At 37.3% G+C, this 25,593-nt stretch overlaps 1 protein-coding gene across 12 annotated transcripts in view; it reads left to right on the top strand.

Moving 5' to 3' along the window:
• SENP7 (SUMO specific peptidase 7) overlaps window positions 1-24,926 on the top strand; it is a 48,424-nt gene extending 23,498 nt beyond the window's left edge. For 11 of the 12 annotated variants that reach the window (XM_085072362.1, XM_085072340.1, XM_085072306.1 and 8 more), the window contains 18 exons: window positions 1,288-1,403; window positions 2,150-2,319; window positions 3,301-3,652; window positions 4,205-4,362; window positions 5,301-5,447; window positions 6,843-6,876; window positions 7,662-7,829; window positions 10,116-10,378; window positions 11,383-11,516; window positions 12,203-12,319; window positions 13,803-13,922; window positions 16,437-16,529; window positions 17,329-17,525; window positions 17,952-18,004; window positions 18,326-18,360; window positions 18,583-18,651; window positions 20,451-20,601; window positions 22,743-24,926. In XM_085072362.1, the coding sequence (XP_084928488.1) occupies window positions 1,288-1,403; window positions 2,150-2,319; window positions 3,301-3,652; window positions 4,205-4,362; window positions 5,301-5,447; window positions 6,843-6,876; window positions 7,662-7,829; window positions 10,116-10,378; window positions 11,383-11,516; window positions 12,203-12,319; window positions 13,803-13,922; window positions 16,437-16,529; window positions 17,329-17,525; window positions 17,952-18,004; window positions 18,326-18,360; window positions 18,583-18,651; window positions 20,451-20,601; window positions 22,743-22,880 (2,515 nt within the window). In that variant the 3' untranslated portion in view covers window positions 22,881-24,926. The remainder of the gene's footprint in view (window positions 1-1,287; window positions 1,404-2,149; window positions 2,320-3,300; window positions 3,653-4,204; window positions 4,363-5,300; window positions 5,448-6,842; window positions 6,877-7,661; window positions 7,830-10,115; window positions 10,379-11,382; window positions 11,517-12,202; window positions 12,320-13,802; window positions 13,923-16,436; window positions 16,530-17,328; window positions 17,526-17,951; window positions 18,005-18,325; window positions 18,361-18,582; window positions 18,652-20,450; window positions 20,602-22,742) is intronic. The other variant, XM_085072297.1, reaches the window with a different exon arrangement.
• Window positions 24,927-25,593: the final 667 nt, after the last annotated feature.

Here is a 25,593-nt window from a genome sequence, read left to right as displayed (position 1 = left end):
ACAATATATATTGCCATAGCTTCATAAGTGATGCATATGTCTGTTAAGGGGTGCATTTTAAACTGAATTATCAGCAAAGCTGGCATTTAAAATAAAATGTGCAGAATTTATGCATAAAGCAAATATGTTTAGGAAAGTCTGTTAGCTGAAACAGCCCTGTGCAGGTGCTTTCTATTGTAAAATTGCCTGAATTGTGGTGCTGGTGTAAAACAAATGCTGAAAAATGCTTGATGGTTTTGTTTGGTCTTTTAAGGCAGTCAAATCTATACAGCTGTTATACATACAAATATTTTAGTTGAGAGAGAGGTGTGGGTTCCAAAATATAATTTTCTTTAGTGAGCTGCCCAGTCTATGGAAGACTGTCTTGTTCCATGTACAGAATGAACAATAGACTTACTGAAAACTACTTCTGTATTTGATCCAATTCATGAATCCTTGTGAATGGAAAGATAAATCAGTAATTTTTTCTCACTGTTTGTTACTGAGTGTCGGAGCACTCTGGAAATCTTTATCTTTACAGAATTCCCAAAGAGCACTGATACTCCAATCTACAGATATGTTACTAAAGAGTTCAGAAAGTGTCTAGGAGTTTTGGCTGTCTGGTTAGAGATGTCAAGAATATTTTTTGCTGTGGTGGGTGATGATTTTTACCAGTCCAAGTTTGGCTGTCTGTGATTTCAGGCATTGTGATGATTACTTAGCTCTTTGCAAGTTTGAGACTGCAACATTCTGAGTTAAACGCATTATGAAATGGTGAACACACAATCTATTTAAGTACTGTAATCCTTTTCTGTTTCTTTCTCTTTTGTGTCCCATCCCCCTCCACCTCATTTAAAGTTACTGTTTCAGGCCCTTTAGACCAGGAATTTCTATTTCAAATAATTTTGCATTGTAGGATCTTACTCAATGGATTCTATTACCAATTCTGAATCTAAGTTTAAAATATACTACATTCCCACCATATTCATTACAAAGGCAAGGATAGTCAACTGACTGTTCTCTTTTTTTATGTGTTCTTGTTGCAGCCATTCCTTACAGCAAAATAATATTTTAGTGCCTGATGTCAAGCATGTCAGATTTTCATACTTTGTGCTTTTTGGAAGTGTCTGTTTCATTAATAATTGTTAGAGTATCTGTGTATTTCCACAATTGGACTGAATTAATTTGTTTTGTTTGCCAAGGTCATGAGGCAGAAGCTTTTAGTCTAACCAGCTCTTGTTTCTGTTGTGATTTTTATTCAGTCTTCTTTCAAAATTAAAGACAAGTCATAGTTAATGTTATTTACAGGTCTGAACATTGCCTGAGCAAGACAGATGATGAACTGTGTAAATTGACCAAGTCCTCTAAGGAACCAGAAAAAACTAATGCTGTCACTTTTAGAAGACGAGAGCTGCAGAAGAAAGGTTTGTAGTAAGCAGTCATCTGGCAGTTAAGTATGAATTTTGGAGAGTGTTGGGATATTTTCCATTTTTACTGTAGTATTATGAGGAGAGCACAGAAATAAAGTAGGTATTGCACACAGTGTATGTGTTTCCTCAAAATGCAGTTTTTTACAAATACAGTAATAATATACCAAATGCCTGTTTTTAAATAGCAGTAAAGGTATGCTGAATCAAATCTGTGGAAGAAAAATGAAACTGAGGGCAGCCTCACTGCACTGCTACAATCTTAATTTTCTAAAAAGTCTTACCAAAAAATGTAATCCATTAAGAATGGTCAAATGGTTTGTGAACCCTGCTAAAATGTCCATGGTGTTTGACAATATTTGCTTTCACTGCTGAAGAATTATGATCTCTATGCTCAGTCTCCAGGGATAGTGTACTGTCTTTTTATGTTGCTTAGTAATATTGCAGGTTAGAACAGGAAATTGAGAATATTGCATTTGGCAGAAGATTAAAGAAAGGCTGTGGAGTATAAAGTGCTAGTTCTTGCTTGAAGGGAGCTATGAATTTGGTTATAACTTTATCTAATTATGCAAAAATAGTAATAATTTGAGGGAATATGTTTTCACAGCCACATACAAATGAAAAAGGAAATAACTTATTGTGGAGGATACCTGTTCCCATGCATTTTATATAAGACATAAATGATACGAAGAAATGTAAGTGTTTTTAAGGATAATAGGTTAATTTTTTTTTTTTTGACACAGAAAACAAGCGCTGTGGTGGACTGGAGAAGAGGAGCAGACACATGAACAGCACTACTCTTAGTCAGAAGGAATCAGGCTCTTCTGATTCTGAGAAAAGGAAAAGAAGATATAGTGGCCATATTTCTGATGATTGTAATACACACATTCCAGAAAAGGCACTTGTACTCTCTGTAAGTTGCACTTAATTTTAAAGTATGTGTTTGTGTGCACACATTCACACACACTTCAGTAGCAGCAGTAGCAACCTATTTATTTCCCAAATAAAAGAATTATGCTAATAAATGGGGTTTATCATACAGGCATATTAGCAGGTATTACCTGTTGAGGGAAAGTGGTTCAGTCATGCACCACAAGGAGTGAGTAAATGTACTTCTGTCCACATCATCACAATATGCTTATTGTAGCAGAAAGGTTGTGAAAGTTGAATGACAGTGGTTCCTTCAGACAGGAACATGGATTAAAACAATTTTGAAAATAAGGCACCTAGCTACTTAAGTGAAGCTTCTTTCACAGATGATCTAGAATTAGGGACTAATTAGGGATCATAACAGCAAAATTGCGAAGTATACCTGACGTTATTGAAATCTTGCAGATGTCATCTTTTTCCTTCCTCCTTAGTCTGTTGTACTCTTCCCTAAAGTTTTCTTCTTATCCCTGGTTAGGATTTGAAAAGTACCACACCAAATAAAAGACTGAGGGAATCAGTCAAGTACAAAGTGTGATTTCTGTTCAAGCATTTGAATAAAGGCATCTCTGTAACCTTCTGATTAAAACCCTGCAGAGACTGGCAGTTACCAAACCTGTTAAACCCAGTTGACCAAGCCACCGTTTTGGAAAGGAAAGAGCAGCACTGTTTATTGGTCTTTCGTGTCTGACATGGAAAGAGCTGCTAAAAATCAGAAGCAGTTCCTTGTTCAGTTTGAATGGGGATCATTGTAGACTTCTAAAAGGTTGTCCTTCATGCCTTTATGTAATAATAATCTTTGGAATATGAGGAGGGAGAAATTGTCCTGAATTGAGCATTAAATGTCACTTTGTTAAACTATAATTATTTTTTCTAGCACATAGCTAAGTCTCAGTGATCACTGATGTGAACCATCTAGAAATGTCAAGAAATAAACTTCTGTCCTGTCTCTGATTCCTGTTTCTAGGTAAAGCAAAGTTTGAGTTCAACTCAGTCTTCTGGCTGCAGAACATCCTGTGAGGATGGACAAGGTCACAGATCTAATACTATTCTGGTGCCAGATTGTCCAGCAGAGAGAGACTCTAAAGACACTTCCACCCACAAGCACTTAAGGTCTGCTCACAGCCACACCGAGGATTCTGACTCAGAGTCTCCTCCCAGAAATTTGTCAAAGAAACAGCTTTCTGCCAGCAGTGAGGATGTGATCTCACCGCAAATTAGTACGCTCAGGAAATTAAAGATGGACAAATCACAGTACCTGACCAAGCTGCGGAACAGAATCTGCAGGGGTAATCAGCAACTTGTTTCCATTGACCCAAGTATGTACTGTGCCTGTGCTGATGACAATTACTGGTGGTACACTTAGGTACTAGGAGAACTTGAGCTTCACTGGCTAGTGGAAACATGGAACAAGAGGTTGAAGACTGACATCATGTTGTAATGCATTGTGCAGGTTAGAGAGCAGTGCCTAGTGGCAGTGTCCTGTACTTGAGAAACAGGATAGACAGCAGGATTTCCAAATTCCAATCTTTGTTTTTCAGCTGATTTTGTGGCTGTGGAAAAACTGAGCTTTTACTTTTTAATGATGTTTAAATGGAGAAAAATTATTCTCTTCTTTGAAGCAGCTGTGTCCAATTTCATTTAATAGCCAATTAATTTCAATGATCTGAGATAAAAGGTGTTTGTGAAGATGCAAAGCAGTGCTTGTTGCATACAATTCCATGCACACAGATCTTGACTGGTTTGAACAGTGTACTTTTGATATCACGTATTGCGAGACAGAATTCTTTAGTTGTCAGAAATCCACAAGGAATTAAATATTCTCAAGGCTGTACTTTGTGGTATATGTATACTTCTTTTTTCCTTTTCAGTTATCCTTTCCAGTGATGATGAAGATGGACCTTCTGAACCACAATGCACAGATCTAATGGAGGATAATATAACTGAAAATAAAGGAACAGAACAACAGTATGACTCTTGTTGCTCAGCCAAGCAATTGGAAGACAAGATGAAAAGTCACACAGAGCAGGTAGTCTACTTTTTGGCCTATGTATTGTTATGACAAGCCTTTAATTTATTTCTGTAATGTTTGTTATAGAAAATAATTGTTTATTATGATCACAGCCACAAGCAGAAGCTGCAGTGATTTAATTGACAGAATTCTAGACAGTTTTCAGAGAATATCTCTGGTTCTGAAGCTTGGGTGTTTTTGCAATACACAATGTATATCCTATTTTGAAAATAAACATTTGGAAATGTTTAATATCAGAAAACAGGAAGGATCAAATTGTACTCTGAGCTAGAAAAAGACACGATGAAGATACACCTGTGGAAAAATTTGTTTTCACACTATGTTTTGTGTTGATCATAGTTTTTTGTCATCCAGTCCTCTGTTGTAATTCAGTGCATGTAGAAGTTCAAGGATCTTTAACAGCAAACAGAGATAGGAAAGGGAGCTCTACCTTGTCTGGCTAGCTGTAGAACTTGAATCTACAAGCAGCCATAAAGGTTGTTGACCTGTTTTGGACTTGATTAGCCTTTGACTGCTTGCTTTGACCTGAATTTGGGTTATCTCTGTAATCCTGAAACAAATCAGAAGAGCTATTGCTGCCTCTTCTAACAGATTGAATTGAATCAATTCAATAGTAAGCATTGAACTGGATCCTGAATCTTTGATATGAAAAGAAGGGTGTTATTTTGTTGCTTTGTTGTCTGAGCTTTTGCTAATTTACAACCAAGTCAAAAGCACAAATCCTGTCTTAGTAATGGAGATGTAGCAAGATATTGTTAGACCCTTAAGGACATTGTCAGTAATGGATGTAATAACACTTAGAGCTTTTTAATATTAATTTTTTATGTGGAAACTGGCTTTGGGAGTCAGTTCTTACAAGCATGAAGAAAAATACTCCTGAGGTTACAGGAGGGGCAAATCTAACAAGTCCTGTAGTAAATACACTTTTTTCCCAGTTTTTAACAGAGTCAATTGAAGATAAATGTGCCCTCAGCTTACGTTCTGGAAGCACACCTAGAAAGCAGATGAACCTGGCACTGGATGTTGAATTTGATAGACTACACATTGGGAAATTTAAGTGTCTATCAACAGGTCCTGCCACAGTAAGTTGTTTTATTATGATATTTTGTGAATATTTAAAAATTAAAACTCTGGTTAAACAAAGTCGGTGGTACTTAGTGTGGAAAAACAGAGTTTTTATTATTGTTGCATTGAATTCCTTTGGCTAAACAATGGAATGTGTGGTCCATTGTCTTGTACATTTGGATTGCTCTCAGTAGAAAAGCTAACTGTGGCCACAGTTTTCACATGTAAAGGTTCTGTATAAATGCTGTACTGCAACACAAGGCCCACTGAGGAAGTTTTTCATGGATTCTAACAGAAAACAAATACTACTTTAATGGCCAGTTAATGTCACTTAAAGACCAATTACTTTTCTCAGAAACAGTGCCCATGTTCTAAGAAAGTAGTCCATAATGATCAGAGTCCAGATAAATACTATGTTCTTGCCTTTTAAACAGACAATTGCTTGCTTTGTGGCTTCAGAGAGCATAAAAACATACTAAAAGCAGTATAGACAATGTGCTACTCACAGGGTGTAGAAACATAAGTAAAGATGTGATTTAAATAGAGCATGAGCTCCAGGAGTTACAATTATTCAACCAGGTTCATTCTCTATATTGCAACTTAAAAAGAAATGTTTGAACCTGCTAATCTTGTTTTGTCTTCAGAAAGACATTTTGGAAGTCTTGGATTATAATAACTGTTTCAGCTTTTCACAAACCAGCAGCTACAAAAATGTTTATAATTTCTTAAATTAATAGGCAAAAGTAATTTGAAGGGTGAGTTTAAATGATTTTAGCATTAATGCTGTTAGGTATAAAGCAGAAGTCTTCCTTGGGAACCAGAACTTTGTGTGTACTGTGGTAACCCAGGGGAAACCTCCTTTGTCACTAAATATAACCTTTTGTCAAAGTGACAATAAAGCACTCTTCATTCAGCAAAGTCTCTTTAACATAGCAGCAGTGCTAGTGGAATCTTTAAAGGCCTTTAATTCAAAGATTAATGTAAAGTAACACCCTAATGTTGAGCTGTTTTTATTGTGTCCTTATTTCAAGAAGTGCATTTGACAGCTTCTCACTGATTGCTTTAGCTCCTTCTGTCCCAAGTCTTAATCTTTTCCCTTATTCTTTTTAAGGAGGCCACAGGCAGTTCTGCAACTTTGTTCTTATTTCTCAGTGCATAGCATTTCTGAAAGTTACCTGCCGTCATTTAGGTTCTGCAATGTCTTTAGGAATGTTGTTTTAGATGAAATAGGCAATATGAAGTCTCAAACTAAGAATATTTGACTTAAGCTTAATGTGTGTTCCAACCCAAATGATTCTATTATATTATTTTCAGTTTATTTCACTATAAGATGTGCAGATAATTAAAGATCCATATATTGTTTCAATCAATTAGTAAAAAACTAACTTAAATTTTTTTTAAACTTTTTTCAGTTTACAATGAAAAATATTGTGATCCCATTTCAGGGTAAGAGAATTTTCTTTAACTTTCTCATATCTTTAAAGGATTGCCTTAAAATACTAAGTATGTATTTCTGTCATGAATAATTTATAATCTTAGCTGCTTTCACAAAGACATTGGTAATTTTTAATTATTTATGTTTTTCAATAAGTAGAAGTTTCGTAGTCTTTTCAGGAAGTATTAATAACTTAGCGGCTTTTACAGTGAAATTGTAGTTTTAATGGCTTGCTTCCCATATTCTTGCATGTCTTAGGTGTTGAACTATATTAATTATGACTGTACATGTTTTTGAGGTGAAACATTAAAATTTTCAGGTTAGGGTTTTAGACCCTCAGGTTTACAAAAATATGAGTTGATTAGAGCAAGAGGAATATAAGAGTAGCTTTGCATTCAGCTGATTTTCCAAAGATGCTATGTGATAGGAAAAGGTTTGTGAGCAGTTCTGAGTTAAGTTGACTTGAAAGCAAATAGGAACTAATGATTTGCAGTATTCTTCTTTCCATATTTGTAAGTATTGACTGTTTTTAGAGGAAAAAAACTACATTTTTCCAGGATGAATTCTGCATGTAGGTGTTTAGATTTTCATGTTACAATTTGGTAACTTTGTTTTGCACAGTTTTATGTAACTGACTTAAATATTTAAATTCTCAATATTTTATGCAATGCAAGGAATAAAATCTATAAGTACTGTGTTAATACACTCTAGTCATACTTCTCAGCATGTAATTACTGTAACATGTATGACTTGATCTATAGCTGAGTATGGTTCTTTTGAATTCTATTTTCTACAGTGTCTCTTAAGAACATTCAGCTGACAGTGGATACTCTGGATCTGAGAAGATTTGGCTTGTGGAAAAGTGATGGTGGCCGTTCTTCAACAATTATTTTTCTGTGGTTGTCTGTGGATTATGTAGAAAAGATTGAAACCCAAATGGGAAAGTTGGTTACCAGCAAGCCATGTGAGTAATCACTTTCTGTAAGTGCAATGAAAAGGTCTAATATATGGCATGTCAGTGAGGTGGTTGTTTTACAGCTGTGTTTTTTGAATGCAGAGGAAAGCCTTATAGCATTTTAAAGACTAGAGAATCAGAGAATATGCTGAGTTGGAAGGGGCCCATCAGGATCATTGAGTCTAACTCCTGGCCTTGCATCATCCCCAAGAATCATACCCTGTGCCTGAGAGTGTTGTCCAAACATTCTTGAACTCTTTCTGGCTTGGTGCTATGACCACTTCCCTGGGGAGCCTTTTCCACTGCCCAAACACCCTCTGTGTGGAGCATCTCTCTCTGATGTCCAACCTAAACCTCCCCAACACAATTTCAGGCCATTCCCTGAGGTCCTGTCACTGTCACCACAGAGCAGACATGAGTTGCTTCCCCTCATGAGGAGGTTATAGCTGCAATGAGCTTTCCCCTCAGCTTCCTCTTCTCCAGGCTGAACAGACCAAGTGACCTCAGCTCCCAGCCACTCCTCATATGAATTCTCCTCAAGGCCCTTCACTGTCTTTGTGGTCCTCCTCTGGATGCTCTCTAATAGCTTCATGTCTTTTTTTGTATTGTGGTGCCCAAAATTGCACACATACTCAAGGTGAGGCTGCACCAGTGTAGATAAGTTTGTTAGTTTTGCATTTCTAAAATGCCTCACTGTACTTATATTTGGAAGAAAAAAATCCAACAGGATGTTCAAAACCACTGCTATTTAATAAAAAGACCCCAAAATACTGTTCAACTGTAGCCTATGTCAGAAGGCCTTCTGAAACTAGACTTGTGTACAGAGCTTCTTGCCCTTTAAAATATATGAATGTTTTAAATATTCTTACTCTTGAGTATTGAATATGGTATACAAAAGGCTTGGCAAGTAAAGATTGAGCTGATCTTTGTCAAGACTGCAGTGGGCCATTGCATTATTACTATTGAAGAAGGTTTCCACTAAAGGCCAAATGGACTTTTTTAGTCATAGGACATTATAGACTCACTGTATTTGGTTTTCTATCATGAAGCTCTGTAAAACAGAGTATAACTTTGGCTCATGTATCCAGAGTGGCACAACCATACAAGGTTTTTATATAAGCAAAAGCATTGCAAACGGCATCTACGAAAAAGATCATGTCAGCATTGTCTGTGTGATATTTAATAGCATGTATTCCCTATACAGTCACCACCATTGAAGAAAGATTGTAAGTAATGGTCACTTTACATAAGGAGTACAAGTAGTTTGAAGCAAAATACTGAATGAAATTCTAGCAGAGAGCTACCTTTAGCTGATGCAAGTGTATTGAAGTTACTGGTACCTTCTGTAGACACAGTTCCCAGTGAAATGAGTGTAATGTGAATATGAAGATGGGAGGCATCTTTTAATCTTAGATTTACCTTGGTTACATTCTTGTTGGATAAACCTTCAGGAGTTTTTACTGAATTTCTATGTTTGCGTGTTTCATGCCTTTTAACTTTACATAGTAATGTAAATGTTTTGACGTGTTCTTAGACACGTTGAAAAAATCAGTAATGTTTTTGCAGGTTGTGGAAATGGTTACTATGATTCTGCTCTGCTGCCTTAGTGTGTTAATATTAGAGGAAAATATATCATGGTGGATCTGACAGCCTGAGAGGGGTCAGAGGAGTTCCTCAGCTGGGAGGGTTAGAAGAGGTTTTTTAAGAAGATAGGATAAGCTGTGCTGGTCCATGCTTGTGGCATGGCCAGACAAGTGCACTGACCAGCGAAATACTTAGATGTGACTGGTCCTTCTTATGCCCTTAACCCTCTCTTTTCCCGCACTACTTCTTCCCTGAATTACCTAAATGCCTCTCTTTGCTGCCTTTAGGTCTTTGCTCTAACAACGTATATTAAGCCCTGTGGAATCCCAAAATACTCTTTCTCTGCATCCCATCGTGTGTGCTGTACACCTCAGCAGCACCCCCCTTTCAGTCCAGGAAGTGCTCTGACTTTGACTCATCTTGATGGCTTTTGGCTCTGGACCCTTGGGCTGAGACTCTCCTGGGACAGCCCTGGGAAGGGCCCCAATTGTGTGTCTTCCTCACGGTCCTGAATTTGGCTTCCTACCTGCCATTTTGCTGTGCCCCTCTGGGCCTGTCGAAGTGGGACTTCTGTGGGCTGATGGCCCCTGTGATGAATGTGACAGGGTATTTGGGCTTCTCCTCCTGCCATTGAGTTCCTTTGTGGGAGTTCAGAAAAGTTTCTATCACATAATCTAATAGCTAATATTATCTATTCTCTCTTTTTTCCAGGCAAATCCAGTGAATTTGTATTTTTTGAACTGTCTCAACCACTCACAGAATGGGAAGAAGACAGACTGACTGAACTGATTACAGCTGTGAGCAAGAGGAACAGAGCACCAGATCTTGCTGAGTTTTTGTCTTTGAAGCAAGCATTACCCTTGCTTAAGGATGTTTCTCCTGAAGAAAGCTCTTTCTTTAATTACAATAAGGATCTACTAAAGCAATACACACCAAAAGAGAGTACCTCAGATGCTCATGAGTCTGCAGTTCAGGTTAGTGACTAGCTGTTGTTTCATTCATTGCCACTGGTTGGCATTCAGACATTGTAGTAAATTTTAGGTCAGCCTTCTTTCTTAATTTATAGCTCAAAAAACATCAGTCACGATTACTCCAAAATTAGCAGTTGTCTAGATTGTGTCCACAGGGAGAGGGATAGTTTGTAGACCTCATCAGTAAGTGGCAAGTACCAATGCTTTAGATCGATTCATGGTTGTGTAAACTTAGAACCACAGGTGTGTTCTGCCCTTGTGGTGTCTCTAGGGCAGCAAGCAGGATGAGTAATGGAACCATTTTTTTGGTTGAGATGGAAGTGCAGGAGAGGAGGAGCTATGTAGGTTGTCCGCCAGATACCTCTAGATATACTTGTGGGATCTCCACAGCTTGAAAATGGTGAGTGATTCCTCAGACTCCTGGGGAGATGAGTCTGTGCAATGTGTTGTCCTGGTTTAATCTCTTGAGTGAATGTCTAAATACAACCCCATGTCATTGTTACTTCAGAAAATACTTATCTTTGTTCCCACCAGTAATAAGCTGAGAGACAGCAGATCAATCTGGTCCATGAAATTGGGGACTTAAAAGGGAAGCCAGCCAACTCAAATCTGTGTTGTTTTTAGGCAAATTGTTCAAGGACTAGATTTTCAAACCTTCCAAGCATACACTGCTCCTGGTAAGATAGTCTGATATTCGTGTCCACCCTCTCAGGTCATGTTTCTCCAAAACCATTTCTGGGTCACCTGGCTAAATAATACTTGAACAGTTTTAGAGAGAGGTTGTGAACTAAGATCTGTTACCATTTTAAAAAAGATTCATAAATTTTTAGTTGTCTAAACAGTGGCATGTTTGCCCAAATACTAACATTTATACTTCGGATCTCCAGCAACAATCCTCTTCAGTGATGCAGGGTACTCCTTGGGCTTTAGGCTTGGGTTTTGTGTGTTGTGTTTTATGTATCAAGCTCTATAATGCTTTTTACTATTGCTTGTGTTTGTTCTGGTAGGAATCAAACCTAAAAGTGATCAGGCCCAGTTATGCCCTTGCAAATAAGCAGAATAGTGGCTGCTATTCTATCTCTTTGTCCTCTGCACTGAATGAAGAATGGAAAGAAGTAAGAGAAATGGGAGCGGTTAAGAAGTAAGTGCATTTCATACAAATGAGAAGGGGAAAATATAAGACACTGAATAAATAAATTACTGGAATAAAAGCCATCACTTAACTGCCATTCTCTAGTTGATTTCAAAGAGTTTTATGAAAATCACTCTTCAAATCTAAAATATCAGCAAATATAAGTGTAGTTATCTGTTAAAAGACAAAATTGATATGCTATAGGATAACAGTCTCACAGTAATTAGAGCAAATCTGATCTATGACTAATAGGTCATATCATGGGTGCATCAGTGGGGAGGGTGGGGATCTCCTGGGTTCTGCAAGTGTCCATCTAACTCTGTCTTAGCAGAACTTAGTAACTTAAGCTGAGCCTCTTATAAGATCTGAATGTTTTCTTTTACTGTTCTGTCACTCTATTTATAACCATGTTTCCTCTAGTATTTCTTCACATTTTGTATAGCCATTTGTCAAATACTTTGATCAAAAATAGAAACACAAGATGAAGGTTAAAAAAGTCTGTTTCTGTCGAAGTTTCAGTGTGCTTTGGGATGATACTTCTTTTGTAACATCTAGCTTTTGGAGGAAGAAATGGTAGTTTTGAGAACCACTGCTTTTAAAAGGTTTTCTAGAAAATCCTCTACATATGAAATAGCCATACTCAGCAACCTCATATAAAACAATGCCACTGTTATGCCATGATTTATGTTTTCTAGTTTAATTGTTTATCCACCCCCACCTGCAAAAGGAGGACTGGGAGTCACAAGAGAAGATCTAGACTGCTTAGAATATGGAGAGTTTCTCAATGATGTCATCATTGACTTCTATCTTAAGTAAGTAATCTCAGTCCTTCTTGTACCCTTCACACTCTTTGGGGTGTGATGTGAACTTGAATGTTACTGGAAATGTTGGTTACTATATGCAACAATTTCAGAAGTAACAATGTGACGAATTTGTGCATTGGAATTTTTAAAAAAAGCTTTTTTTGTGTTCTTAGCAGTTTCATTTGTTTCAATTTCATTGGTTTTGTCCCTCTAAGGGCTTTGATAAAATCCAGACAGAATAACTGGAGGAAAAAAGTTTTTTGGTGACCTTACAGAACAGAAAGTGTTAAGCAGGCAGTCAAGAAAAGTAGAGGGTCGGTAGTAGTATTTTATTTACTAAGTTTGCATGAAGTGGAGCATCCTCTGCCATTCTGTGCAATTTCAGGTATTCTTCTGATGCAGATCTGCAGAAAGGTACACAGCTGATATGTATTGAGGAGGTTGTGCTTGGCTTAGCTTCTCCAAGCCATCCTGCTAAAGTTGCTTGTGAAAGCAATTTTTCAAGAACTGACCTTGTGGTCGCTAGTACCTAAAGCTGTAGTTTATTTTCACTCTGACTTAGACCTAAGAATTCTGGTTCTTTTGAAGGTTGCCAGCAGGAATTCCATTTTCTTTGTCATCCAGATGGATGGAGGAACTGTGAGCAATAGGAAGATTTGTCTAGAGAATTGGAAAAGGAAATGTGTAACAGAATGTTTCAATGGGGTTTTACAGCAAAGCCCCTTATATTTTGCTCTAAACTAGAGCTAAATAATGCATCATGGTCCTCTGAATAGCTGTAGCTTCATCTCGACAGAAAAGGAAGATATAAATAAAAGAATTTAATGCAATTGTTGCAGAAATCCCAATGCTTTTAAAATTTGTTGGACTTCCCACATGGTCAGTTTTCATTCTGTTGCAAGCTGTATCACGTATGACTGTTTTGCACAAATCACCGGGTGAAGCTGGAGGCCCCTTGTGTAGGATAACTGCAATTATGAGAGCTTTGGCCTTCTAGAATGACAGAATAAACACTGAAGCTGATGTTCATTGTAAAATTATCAGCAGTGAAATAAGTACTTAGCTTTCACATGCATTACCTGTAAAAGTGAAATGAACAATGTAACTGAACTGTTCCCTGCCTTTTGATTGTATATGGCTATAGCACTCCATAGATTAATACTTGGTTAGATTTTCAAGTCTCTTTTAATTGTAAGGGCTAGGTACCTAACTTTCAAAATAAATTCAGAAGCTTGAAAACTGGGGAGCAAATCAGGGACAAAATATAACTGTTTTCTTAGTAGTTGCTTGGGCGTTCATACTGCAATGATGTGCACCCATGTGATTAGTTAAAATAGAGTAGAGAGAAAAGTTTGGTGTGATTAGTGGCTGTGAAGGCAACTGATACTAAGCTTGAGTACAGTAAGTCATGAAAATAACTGTCCTTTTTTTTAGCAGTAATGGTACTTTCTAGAAAAAGTATTTAATAATTTTCTTGTTTTTTCTTTGGTAGATATCTGTTGTTGGAGAAGGCACCAAAACATGTTGCTGACCGTACACACATTTTTAGCAGTTTCTTCTACAAGTGCCTGACCAGGACAGAAAAAAACTCTGAGGGGGATGTCAAAGTTTCGTAAGTTCATTTTAGATGCCTTTATGACCTGAAACAAGCAATCTGTTGATGCCACTTGGAGGTTCTGCAGATCCGCTACTAATCAGCACATAAAACAGTTTTTGGTATTTTCCTATATGTCATAACTTGAAATTTAGGCATACTGGTGTTTTTCCTTAAAATCAATGTGATTCATACTGAATATGAATGAAAGTGTTACCACCTTTCTCCAACTTTATCTATTTACATCAGACAATTATTTTATATTTTTATCATAAATGCATAGTTTTGCAAGACATGCATCATTTTTAGAAATTATGCTACTAATATTTTTAGATTCACCACATATTTAATTTTTACATATTGGTAATAAATTATTGACCAAATTTTAGTAAAAAAAATTTATTGTACATCAAGCTTACACATTTGTTTTTAAACTCAATTCGCTGAATTGGAGAGTTTCACAAAAAGATATCATTAGCATTCCAGGAAGCCTGTATCACATTGTGTTTTCTGCTTCCCTTCTGAAAGGTAGAAGCATTCTTAGCTCACTTTCATCTCCTTCTCAATACTGATGTTTGAGACCAAAGCCACCAACATTCATTCTGTTTTCATAGAATCACAGAATCATTTAGGTTCAAAAAGACCTCTAAGGTCATAGAGTCCAGCCATTAACCGAGCACTACCAAGTCCACCACTAAAACATGGTCCCAAGTGCCACATTTACATGTATTTTAAATACCCCCAGGCCTGGTGACTGAACCATTTCCATGGGCAGCCTGTTCCAGTGCTTGAAAAACCTTTTGGTGAGGAAATTTTTGTAGTAGCTAACCTAAACCTCCCTCAGCACAACTTGAGGCTGTTGCCTCTTCTCCCAGGTAACAAGCTATAGGACAAGAGACTGACACCCACCTCACTATAACCCCTCTGAGGTTGTTACAGAGATCAATAAACTTATCCTTAGTAAGCATTATCATTCAGCTTATTGAAGGCTCTTTTGCTTCTTTCTGAAGTGATTATTTTGTTCTTCTGTTATCCATTAAGTCCCCAGAATTTTCATTCTACTGACAAATGAGGCCACTTGCACAAAGATATATGTGTGCCATCTTGTTTAGGTGACAGTCACTGCTGTGGGAAAGCTGTGTTGAAGGGAGGAAAATGAGACTTCTGTAATATTCACAAATATTGAAAATTCATATAACTGTTTGAAAGGACATCTTCCATGATTTTACTGTCTTCTGACTTCGAATGTTCTGAGGTGAAGACAAAATTGTCCATGATAAGAATGCTGTTGTGCCTTAATCTGATTCCTTTTTCTAGGCTGGACTGTCCATAATCTTCTTGAGGAACAGGAATGGCATTCTTAATTTAACATATTTCAAGGACTGTAGCTTTTCTGGATTAGAAAATAGCTTTGACAATTCCAGTTTTGTGTTTGGGCTAGATACTCATCTGGTGACTACAGATGGTGTGGGTTGTTAGTTTGTTTCAGTGGGGTTTTTTTGGATAAATGGATAGTGAAAAATTTGGCTCTGTACTGTTGTAAATGAAATGACTCTCAACAGATGTAGCTAGTTAAAGACCCTTTACTTCACTTTGTTCACGTAGCCCAGGCACTGGATTGACAAAGTTCCTTTTATAGGTCCTTTCCCAGTTTGTAAACAGGCTTTCCCCTTTGAAGTTCCCAGTGACTCTAGAGTTGTGTAGCAGAGGAATTTTCCAACAAATCTTCACTTAATGCTGGCCCTTGCAGAGTCCAGCCTGGTTTTCCACTCCTCACTCATTTTTCTCCCACTCCTACTACTCTGAAGTTGTGTTTCTTAATTAAAGGTGAGGATGAAATCACAATGATAATAGGGATGTCTGCTGAGTAGAGTGAATTTTGCTTTCAGATCATATTGGAGCAAAGCTCTGTAAAATGTTGGTTTCTATTTCACTTGTGCAAGCTAAGAAAGCTGCAAATCTAAACTTAGGTGTCTTCTCAGATTTTTCCTGTTCTCCTAGTGTTTTTTCCTCATGCTTCATGTCTGTAGAGCTGGAAATGAAATGTGTTCCAGCATTTAAGTCTGAGGACTGGAGGGCCTGTGTTTCACTTCTGTGTTTACAACAGGTGTGCTGCATGGCCCTGTGCAGGGCATTTAGCTTTTTCCCTTCAAAAGATCAGGTTGGTTAGATAGGCCTTTGGAAGTGATAGTGTGAAGTTTAATTCATGGATATTTTTTAAATTATTACACATCTGTTTTTACACTGACTGCTGTTTAGATGAGGTTTTTACATTTAGTGTAGTAAATTAAAACTGTAAGAAATCCCTTCCAATCTGTGAATTTTTCCTGAAGAGCTTAAGATGGTTCAGAAATGGCTCATTAGTCACGTGGGCTCAATGCACAGTGATTTATTTTTAATCTGACTAGGAAATTTCTGTAGTAAATGAAAAACCCGTTGAAGGACTGGGGAGATGTAAGAGTATTAATCCCTATGCCTTGCTTTAACTAAAAGGAACAAAACCAAACAATGATTGTCATTTATTTCTTTCAGAGCGGCACAGAGAAGACACAGAAGAGTAAGAACATGGACTCGCCATATAAATATCTTCAATAAAGATTATATCTTTGTGCCTGTGAATGAGGAGTAAGTCTGAGCTTTCAACACCTTTTCTGATATTTAAAGATTCTAATATTTGAATGTTGTGGTGGTAAAAATTTATGGCTGTAAGGCTGGATCACTGCACATGATAGATTAGATTTTGAAGAAGTAACATGTGGACTGAGTAATCTTGGAGTCTGTTCAAAAGAAAAAATGTTTATTCAGTTGTCAGCAGTCAACTTTGTACCTTTGGTTTTTGTTTTGTCAAAAATCGCTGTTAGGTATTTTTCAGAATAATTTGTGTGTCATTATGATGATTCCGGTCAATAGGAGTCAATAGATAAAAGTAGAACTTCCATAATCTGTGCCTTGGCCTGGTTGAATAACTGACCTGTACATGGAAACTCCTGTAAAACTAAATAGCCACTGAAAGGTACATAATGTAAAAGAGCTGTGGAAAGAAAGGGATGAGGCTAAAGATGTGCCACACCTTCAGCTATATTTAAAACTTGGATGTCCATCACTGATTATTAGTATTTTTTTATTTTGGATTTTTGGTAAATTGTGAAATGAGTGCTCAAACAGTGATAAATTGCTGTGGTGGGTTTCTTGGAGTTTTTACAGGAATTGATACTTAATTTTGCTGTTATGCCACAATGCAAAGTAAATGCATGAAAGGATTAGTATGAGATGCCATGAAAGAAGCAACATGGCAGTGATGACTGTGTGTCACAGAACAGTTGTCCATGAGCTCTCAATATTATAAAAGCTTTTCATGGGCTTTTCAGAACCAAATGTTACAGAGTTCTGACATATTTTCCTCCTTCTCCCCACTGCTGGGCAGGTCTCATTGGTACATTGCAGTTATCTGCTTTCCTTGGTTAGAAGAAGCTGTGTATGAGGACTGTCCACATCAGAGTTCGTTATCTCAGCGGCCTCAGCAGTCTCCACTCCAGCCAGAGAGTAAGAACACCAGAACTGGTTCAGTGTCCTTCAAGGATGAAGAAGAAATGGATGATAACAGAAGTTTATTCTCTAAAGGTATGTAATCTAGGAGAAAATTGTCAAGCCATAAACGGTTCTGATAGTGTCTTAATGCTTGAAGGAGGGAAATTATGTGAAAGATAATTTCTAAGACTTGATGTCTTGATGACTGATGTAATATGTTTTCATATTACCATGCATAGCAATGACTGCAAGTTGTCTGCAGCTTTGGAAAATACTGGAAGAGACATGTAAAATCAGTGGTGACTGGAAAGTTACTTGGTTTCAGTAAGAATTTTATCAGGAGGGAAGACTCTTAGTAACTCTGCTGTTCCAACATTCAGAAGTGAATGTTAAAAATTGGTTTAGAAATCAGTTCTTTACTTTCATATTTTGAATACTAATAATCATGAACTTGAAAATAAAAATACTTCACTTAGGAATTATTTCCTTAACATTATTTCATTTGTTCTTTTTTACTAGGTGGCAATGAAATTGCTGCTTCTGCTTCAGTTCTATATTCAGCTATTTCTAAAGTAAGTGCCTTTTTGTACTGACAGAGACAACATATTACTCAATTTCCAAAGGCTGTGAGACTTAACCAAGTGATTTTGCATCATCTTTTTTGCAGTAGTTACTGATGGTTGTGTGTCCTGCAGCATGTGCAAGGCATTTTGAAATAGCATTAAGTCCTCCTTTGCTGAACTATTTGCTCTGCTATGTTTTCACCTGTTTTTAAAATTGATTTACCAGTTTCTGAAATGAGAGCTTCTCTAACAACCTTTAAATTTATAAAGATCTTAGTTTATAATTGTTGTTGGTTTTTTAAGACTTATTTTTATTTTCTTTTGTCTCAGATCTCCCTAAGTAATTCCAAAAAGATTTGTAAAAGGTATGTTTCTGTTTTTTCTAATATTGTAATATTAAATTGTGAAATTCTGTAGTTATTGTCATAAAACCATAAAAATAAAAGTTGTATGTATTTGTCCATTTTTACCACATTGGCCCAGATATTGATACTCTTGGTAATGTGTATGCAAACAAAATACTTTCTTCAGTAGTGTTGGTAATGAAAGACTGCAATGACTTGTTTGTTTGTTTTTCTTGCATACAGGCCTTGTATACTCATCTTAGATTCCTTGAAAGCGTGTTCTGTGCAGAAAACAATTCAGGTTTTGAGAGAGTAAGTAACCACAGTTTCTGTCTTTTAGCAATAGATGCTGCTGGTCATATTTCTGTATTCAAAATACTTTTCTCTATAAAGGTATGTATTTCTAGTGCTAAAGGGAAATCCATGAAGAGTCATGACTAAGGAAATTGTAATTACAATACAGAGGCTTCCATGAAAAACCTGTCTGTGTTCTGCAGCCCACATATAATGCAAAACCTGTAAAGAGGAGAGTGGAGAAAAAAGAGAAGTTTTTGCTTTTGTGGGGGAAGAAATTATCCCATCCAGTCTAGTAACTGAAGGTGTTTTTAAGGGTAGAAAAAGATTTAAAATTAATACTTAAAAAAATTTAATGATAATTTTCTAGGGGGCTGATGTTCATTTTTTTGATGGTCTGTACAGAATTAGTGTTAAATCCATTCTTTTGTGCAAAAATGTGGAAACTAGGCTGAAGCTGTCTAAAAGCTTGATGTGTCAGTAGTTACAGTGGAATGGTATTTGCTTTGAAAAGTGAGACTAAAGAGATTCTTTAGTATCTTTAGTACACAGTTTTGTATGTGATAAGTATGTAAGTATTGGAAGAATGTCCAAAAAACTTTCAGTACTTTTACACACTCCTAATGACTTTAATGTCTATCAACAACTTCTAAAAAAAACTGTTAAATATCTGAAGCCAAATACAATTGTTCCTTCCGTTCTCTGTGGTATTCATTTCCCCAAAAGGATCAAAATCTGTAAACCAAATAGCACTGCCTTCTTGTGAAAGTAAATTCTTCAAAATGCTATGCAAGAGTTAGATGAGATTTAGAAATTTTTGTGAAATCATCTTTTCCCTAAATAGAGGGGCCTCTCTACCATGTATGTCTTGGGAGAAAGAATGAAATAGCAATTTCTATTTATTTATTTATTGATAAAATCTCTGTTGGATGTGTTATTTTACTGCACTATGCCTTGAGCTATTCCTGAAGTTGAAACTCCAGAGTGCGCTTTCTTGGAGTTTAGAGGGGTCTCACAAAATGTCAGAAAATGAGTGGAGAGCCATGGAGTTGTGAGCTAAGGGGAGTTTGGGAAGCAAACCTCTTATTCCTTCAATTTCCAGTTATACCCTGAAAGCAGAAGTTTAAGGAAACTGTTGTGGGATTCTGTGACTTCTTTTCCTTGAGTTGATTTTTAGCTGTGTTTTGGGCAGTGGTCAGGCTCAAACAAATTATTTATAAAGTCTACAGTCATAGGCTCTTGCAGTTTCTAGGGGATGTGCTTCACTGAAATGTCTTAGTCTTTAAATTGTTTCATGTTTGATGCCTTTTCACAGTTTCAACTTTCCCCAAAAAGTGTTTCAAGTGTTCTGTATTTATTTTTATTGTCATGACTTCAAGGACTTGGGGCTTTTAGAAATCAAACAAAAGGTCTGAGTTAATGCATATATCTTTTATTTTCTAAAGTCAGACCTTGTGTTTGGTTTTTAGTAGCTCTGAGCCTTTGTAATTTCAGCTAAAGCCAGGAGAAAAATGTAGGTAACTATTGCCTTTGAAAACCAGACCCTTAGGTTTTCAGTCGCATTTCTAAAATCAGCAGCCAGCCCTGAATGTGGAGTCAGTGAGTTGTTACTGAAGCACAAGAACAAAAACCTGATAACAAATAAATCCTAATCATTATAGAAGAGATTTCTTAGGGTTTTCAGCAAGTCTTTAAATACCTTGTGCACTATTAGGTTGCAAGGGTTCTTTGCTGGCTTTGGAACAAAATTGAGTAGTGTCCCAAAAGGCATTGGGAGTTATTCCTCAAGGATTTCAACTGTTTACTTTCTTTTGTAGGTACCTTGAAGTGGAATGGGAAGCTAAACGGAAAACACATCGAGAATTCAGTAAATCAACAATGATTGATCTGTATCCCAGAGTGCCTAAACAAGACAACAGCAGTGATTGTGGGGTCTATTTGCTGCAGTATGTAGAAAGCTTCTTCCAGGTATGAATGCAAACTACCTTCTTCTTTACCCCAAATTACCTTAAACCACAAAAACCTATTTCTGGACAGAATAGCCAGACACAAAAAGCCTGTGATGCATTGTCAAAAGTGACAAAACCATTTGAGTAAGAGGAGATGAAACCCATTCGGAATAATGGCAGGGATCTTTCTGTCTTGTTTCTCCTAAGTGTCTATCCTCAAATGTTTCTGACCTTGTAGTTTAATGTTGCTTTTGCATTGACACATCAATATCCCTAACTATTTGGGTGTATTTGGAATCTATTTAATACACACATTCCTGCCCTACATATGTTACAAAAGTATCTTTGAATCTCTTCTTGCAGTATCTAAAACTTTGTCAGCTTGTGCATTGGTCTTTGAGTTGCTCTGCAGGCAGCAGCTTCTGCAGAGCGGGAATTGTTAAAAGGGAATGTGTAGAACTAGGGGAATCTATCTTTTTCAACATGCCTTTAAATATCTGCAGATCCTGTGCTTCAGGCATTGTGTTTGGGGGTGTCCCCAAGTCTTCTTCCCCCTGATCACAGCACATCACACCACCTTTTGCTCTGTTCCTTGAATGGCTCTGCATGTTTGATTGTGCGTGTGGTTTGCGTTCTCTGAGATTCTAAAGCCTTGTGTGAGGCCTTCGGTAGTGGACCGAGGCCTTGGGCAGTGGACAGGTTTTGCTTCTGTGGGAGAACAGATTGCCATTCCAAAAAGCACCTGTACACTAATCCACACAATGTAGGGGTAGATTGGAGATCTGTGTGCAGTTGCAGGGCTGTGACCTTGTCGGGGTCAGGGGGATGTTGTCAGATACATCATGTATCCAGCAGTAGTGCTGTGATGGATGGATACGGGCTCTCTGGAAAGCAGAGGCATGGAATACAAGGAGATAGAGCTGTTTTTGATGTGGGACAGCTGGAATGCATGGATCTATGCCTAGGGTTGGATGAGGAGCCATCTGAGAGGTTGTGGGTGGTGACTAACGAGCAGAGTACCACGGGTGACATAGCAGTGGGCATCTGCTGTCAGCCACCTGATCGAGAAGAGCAAGTGCAAGAGGCCCTGTTTGGACAGAAAAAGCAGCCTTGTTCACAGACCCTGGACCCTATGGGTGACTTTAACCTGACAGGTTCCTGGAGAGTTACCAACCTGAGTGACAGGTGACCCAGTGAGGAGAGGTGCCCTGATGGAAGCCAGGAAGGTCTGGTTGGGGATATAAAATTCCAGAAGTTCCTTCAATCCTCAACCATTCTGTGGGTCTGTAATAGATAGCTTGAGCTCTTGTGTATGTAGAAAATGAAATTACTTACCAAAGCTTTTAAATTGCCCATTCTTAAGCAATGGGGATTTCTTCTGGTTGAAGAAGCAAGGCTGGGACAAGGTGGTTATAACTTGTCATAAACATGACAGGACTCATGGACTACAAATCATGATGTCTTTGCTTTAGTGCTTCAGTTCATCATGTTTTATTCAAAGGAAGGAGGTGAAATATAAGCATGACAAAAGAATGAAGAGGGAAAGAAGAAAAAAATTGGTTTTGGCAAATGAGATGTGATGTTGTGGTCTTACTGCCAAAGCTGCCAGCACCTGTCAGCTATTTCAATTTGCTGTCCTCTTTTGTTCCAAATTCTCCTTTTCTCATGTCCTGCTAAAACTATTATCAATGGTCTTACTTTTTGTTCTATCAGAGAGACCAGCTCATGACAGGGAAAAACACATGCCTATCACAACAAAATCTCAGCATGCTTAACTAGCGTATGCTTGATTCTTTGCTGTAGTGTGATTGTAATTATGTGGTTTGTCACTAAAAGGCATCTGTCCCTAGTTAGATATCATAAGTATCTCTACATGTGTCAAAATACATGAAATCTGCCTTTAATATGTGTTAATACTGATGTATTTTTAAGAGAAGTGATGATAACCTGTTTGCTGTTTACCATGAGTACATTTTGGTAAGGGCACATATATATGTGACTATGATGAAGGGACTGGAATTTGACTTGAAAGGCTGTCAGTCTTGTATGGAAACTTGTTTGTGCCTCCTTGATCTAAGCAGCAGTGGAAGGGTTTAAAATTCTTTCTGAAGGTTGCATTAGGAAATTTATGCCATAAATATTCCTTTTTTTTCTTGCCAGAATCCTATAGTTAATTTTGAACAACCTCTGCATCTGGAGAATTGGTTCTCTCGTCAGCTGATCAGGAGCAAAAGAGAAGAAATTCGAGACCTGATCTTGCAACTGCACTTTCAACAGCATAGTGGCAGCAGCAGCTAATAAATCTAATAAGGCAGTGCTGGCAAAGGACATTGCTGTGTAAAGTAACTGGAACTCTGCTTAGTGGCGTTTGGTTTCTCCATGCCTTGCAAAGAAGGGCAAAAAAAAGGCACAAGAGTACTTCTTGTTCAGCATGTATTTATTTAAAGATTTTTTTTTTTCAATGGTGTTGTGTGGTCTTACAATGCTGGGAGGGGGAAGGGAGAAGGTTGTAGCTCCGAGTGTAAATATGTAAGTTAAAGCTAATGCATATGAATTGTTAGTTGATTCTTTACTTGGAATATGAAAGCTGCTTACAGGTATGGGCCACAAGGATGTAATCTTGGATCTTTTGGAGCCTGTTCTTTACAATTCTATCTAAACATGGATGTTCATGTAGGAGTCAGGCCTGAAGACAGGATTTGGATCCTGTGTTGTGTCTCTTGATTTTGCAGCTGATACAGATAGAATGAATACTATGTATTGTTTTACTTCAAGGATTTAATATTGACTCTCTTTAGAGATGCATTTTTTTGTTTTTTTCTGATTATATACAGAAATAATCTGCATGTGTCAGAAAATTCTGCCAAGCTTTGAGGCTGATGAGTTTTGATTAATTTTTTTTTTTTTACTTATTTCCCTCCTTCCTAGCATTTTCATAAAAGTGTATTTCTGTGGAAGACATTTGCTTGAGAGTGACTGTTGAAATACTTTGAAGTTGGGAGAGTATTTTGTTTTTTTGGAAGGTTTTTTTTCTTATCACATTTTAGATGCAAACTTGCTCTCAAAGCACATACCAATACAGTATGTTTAGGCAGTAGATTTTTTTTAATGCTGTTAACCTGATTTTGGGGAATAATTCCTACAAATCCTAAGGCATCACCTGCATTAGCAAGGCAAGCAGGATGTGGCTTAACAACCTCAAATGTCTGAGGTGTTTTACTGAAAAATAAGATCTTTAAGATACGTAATTTATATATAAGACAAACCGGATTTGTACTTTGCTTAGACAATTGGGTAAAGATGCCTGAATATTGAGTTTTTGAACTCAGACTTGATTTGATAAACTTGCACAAGTTTATCATTGTCTTAATTTGTATTTATGTAGTTTTTCCTTGAACACTGATCACACTTTGATGTGCGCACTTTTTCTGTACTCCCTGCACGATAAAAGGTGACTGTTTTAAAAGGATGCTTTCTCCTGTTCCCCACTCTAAGTTTACTTAAGTGTCATCTCACCCTTCAGAAGGACTGTGTGTCAGATAACCACCAAAACCACCTGTGTCATAAAATAGCCTACAAAACCAGAGCTCTTAAAGCTGGAAGTAATATAGAGAGTTGAAATAAAAATTGAGGGCAACCCAAAGATGGGAACATTTTTATGTTATTGAAGAATTCTCAGGGCCTCTTCCCTCAAGACAACTCTGAAACCTGGCATTTGGAAAATCCAGTTATTACTTCAGGTTCTGTACAGTCATCCAACACCTTTCCACACCCCCTTACCGTTTCTCAGACCAGGAACAAATATTTTTCTGGAGGAGAGACAATTTTAAAACAGAACAATTTGCTGAGCACAGTTACCTTCTGTATAGCTGTGAGCAGCCTTGTGCAATGACTGTATGTTTTTTGTCTTTGTTTCTACTTTAATTCTGTAGTTTGTCGCTACCCCTTCTTCCCCTGCTCCCCAACATCTTTCCCTCTCATCCCAGAGTTTGTGTCTTTCAGCACCTAAATCACAACACCAGCATTACTTACAAGAATAATCTGTGTATTTATTGTAAAACAAAAGATAAAATGCAGAAATATGTTCCCTTTCTCTACACCTTTTTTAATGGAATAATATTGTCAGTTTTCCCTTATGAAAAACAGTTTGGGCTTTTTCTTATGGTAAAGTTAGGTTTTATCACTGAGTGATTTGTTCTTTTTTATTGACTGGTTTATAGATATTTAAAAGCAAAATAATGTATGCAATTTTCTAAATTGATTTTATAACACAAAGATATTGCCTTTCTAGATTTCTTACATATGTGCTATGAGAATGCCAATGCATTTGATATTAAAATTATCCAGAAGCTGCTGAATGTGGTTGTTACCATTCTTTTCCCAGCTGCTACAAATAACCCACAAGCTCAGTGTAAGATGGCCTCTCTTACTGCATTTAATGTATATATACACAGTGTGCATCTCTTAACCCACATCTCACTCAGTGATTGTGGGACCATCAGCCACAACCCACCCCATTCCAGCCATTTGCATTTACCAGGAATGTGGTAAATGCTAGGAAGTGTCTGTGGAAGAAGCTACATTCCAGGTACCTTCATGCTTCCTTTTTATTTGCCAGAACTCCCCAAAGTTAACTTTTTAACCAAACTCACTCAGGAACCTTTTTGCACATCTGCATTTCCATTTCCTTTATTAAGCTCTGAAATTTAACTTAAGCTTAATTTAATTAAGCTCTGTTTAACTGAAGTGGTGGAGTGACATGATATTTCAAAGCAAACCAGTCTCTGTAAGGTTCTTTACCCTAAGCTGTGTAATTTTTGTTTCTAGGCAATCAATTATTTGCCCAAACACAAAATTGGGTTTTTAACACCCAAAGTGTTAACTGTACCTATCAGTTTCTTTAAAAGCAACTGGTGCATTCTGTGTGGGAGCAGAAAATGTGTTCCATGAAGACATCTGAGTCGTGGAGATCTCTGTAAGGTACTGTTGGCAAGCACAACACAAGAAGCAA

Source organism: Lichenostomus cassidix, chromosome 1 (genome assembly GCF_008360975.1).
Source record: "Lichenostomus cassidix isolate B80296 chromosome 1, HeHo_3.0, whole genome shotgun sequence".
NCBI lineage: Eukaryota > Metazoa > Chordata > Aves > Passeriformes > Meliphagidae > Lichenostomus > Lichenostomus cassidix.
Note: the sequence above shows the minus strand (reverse complement) of the source record. Positions and strands in the feature narration are given on the sequence as shown.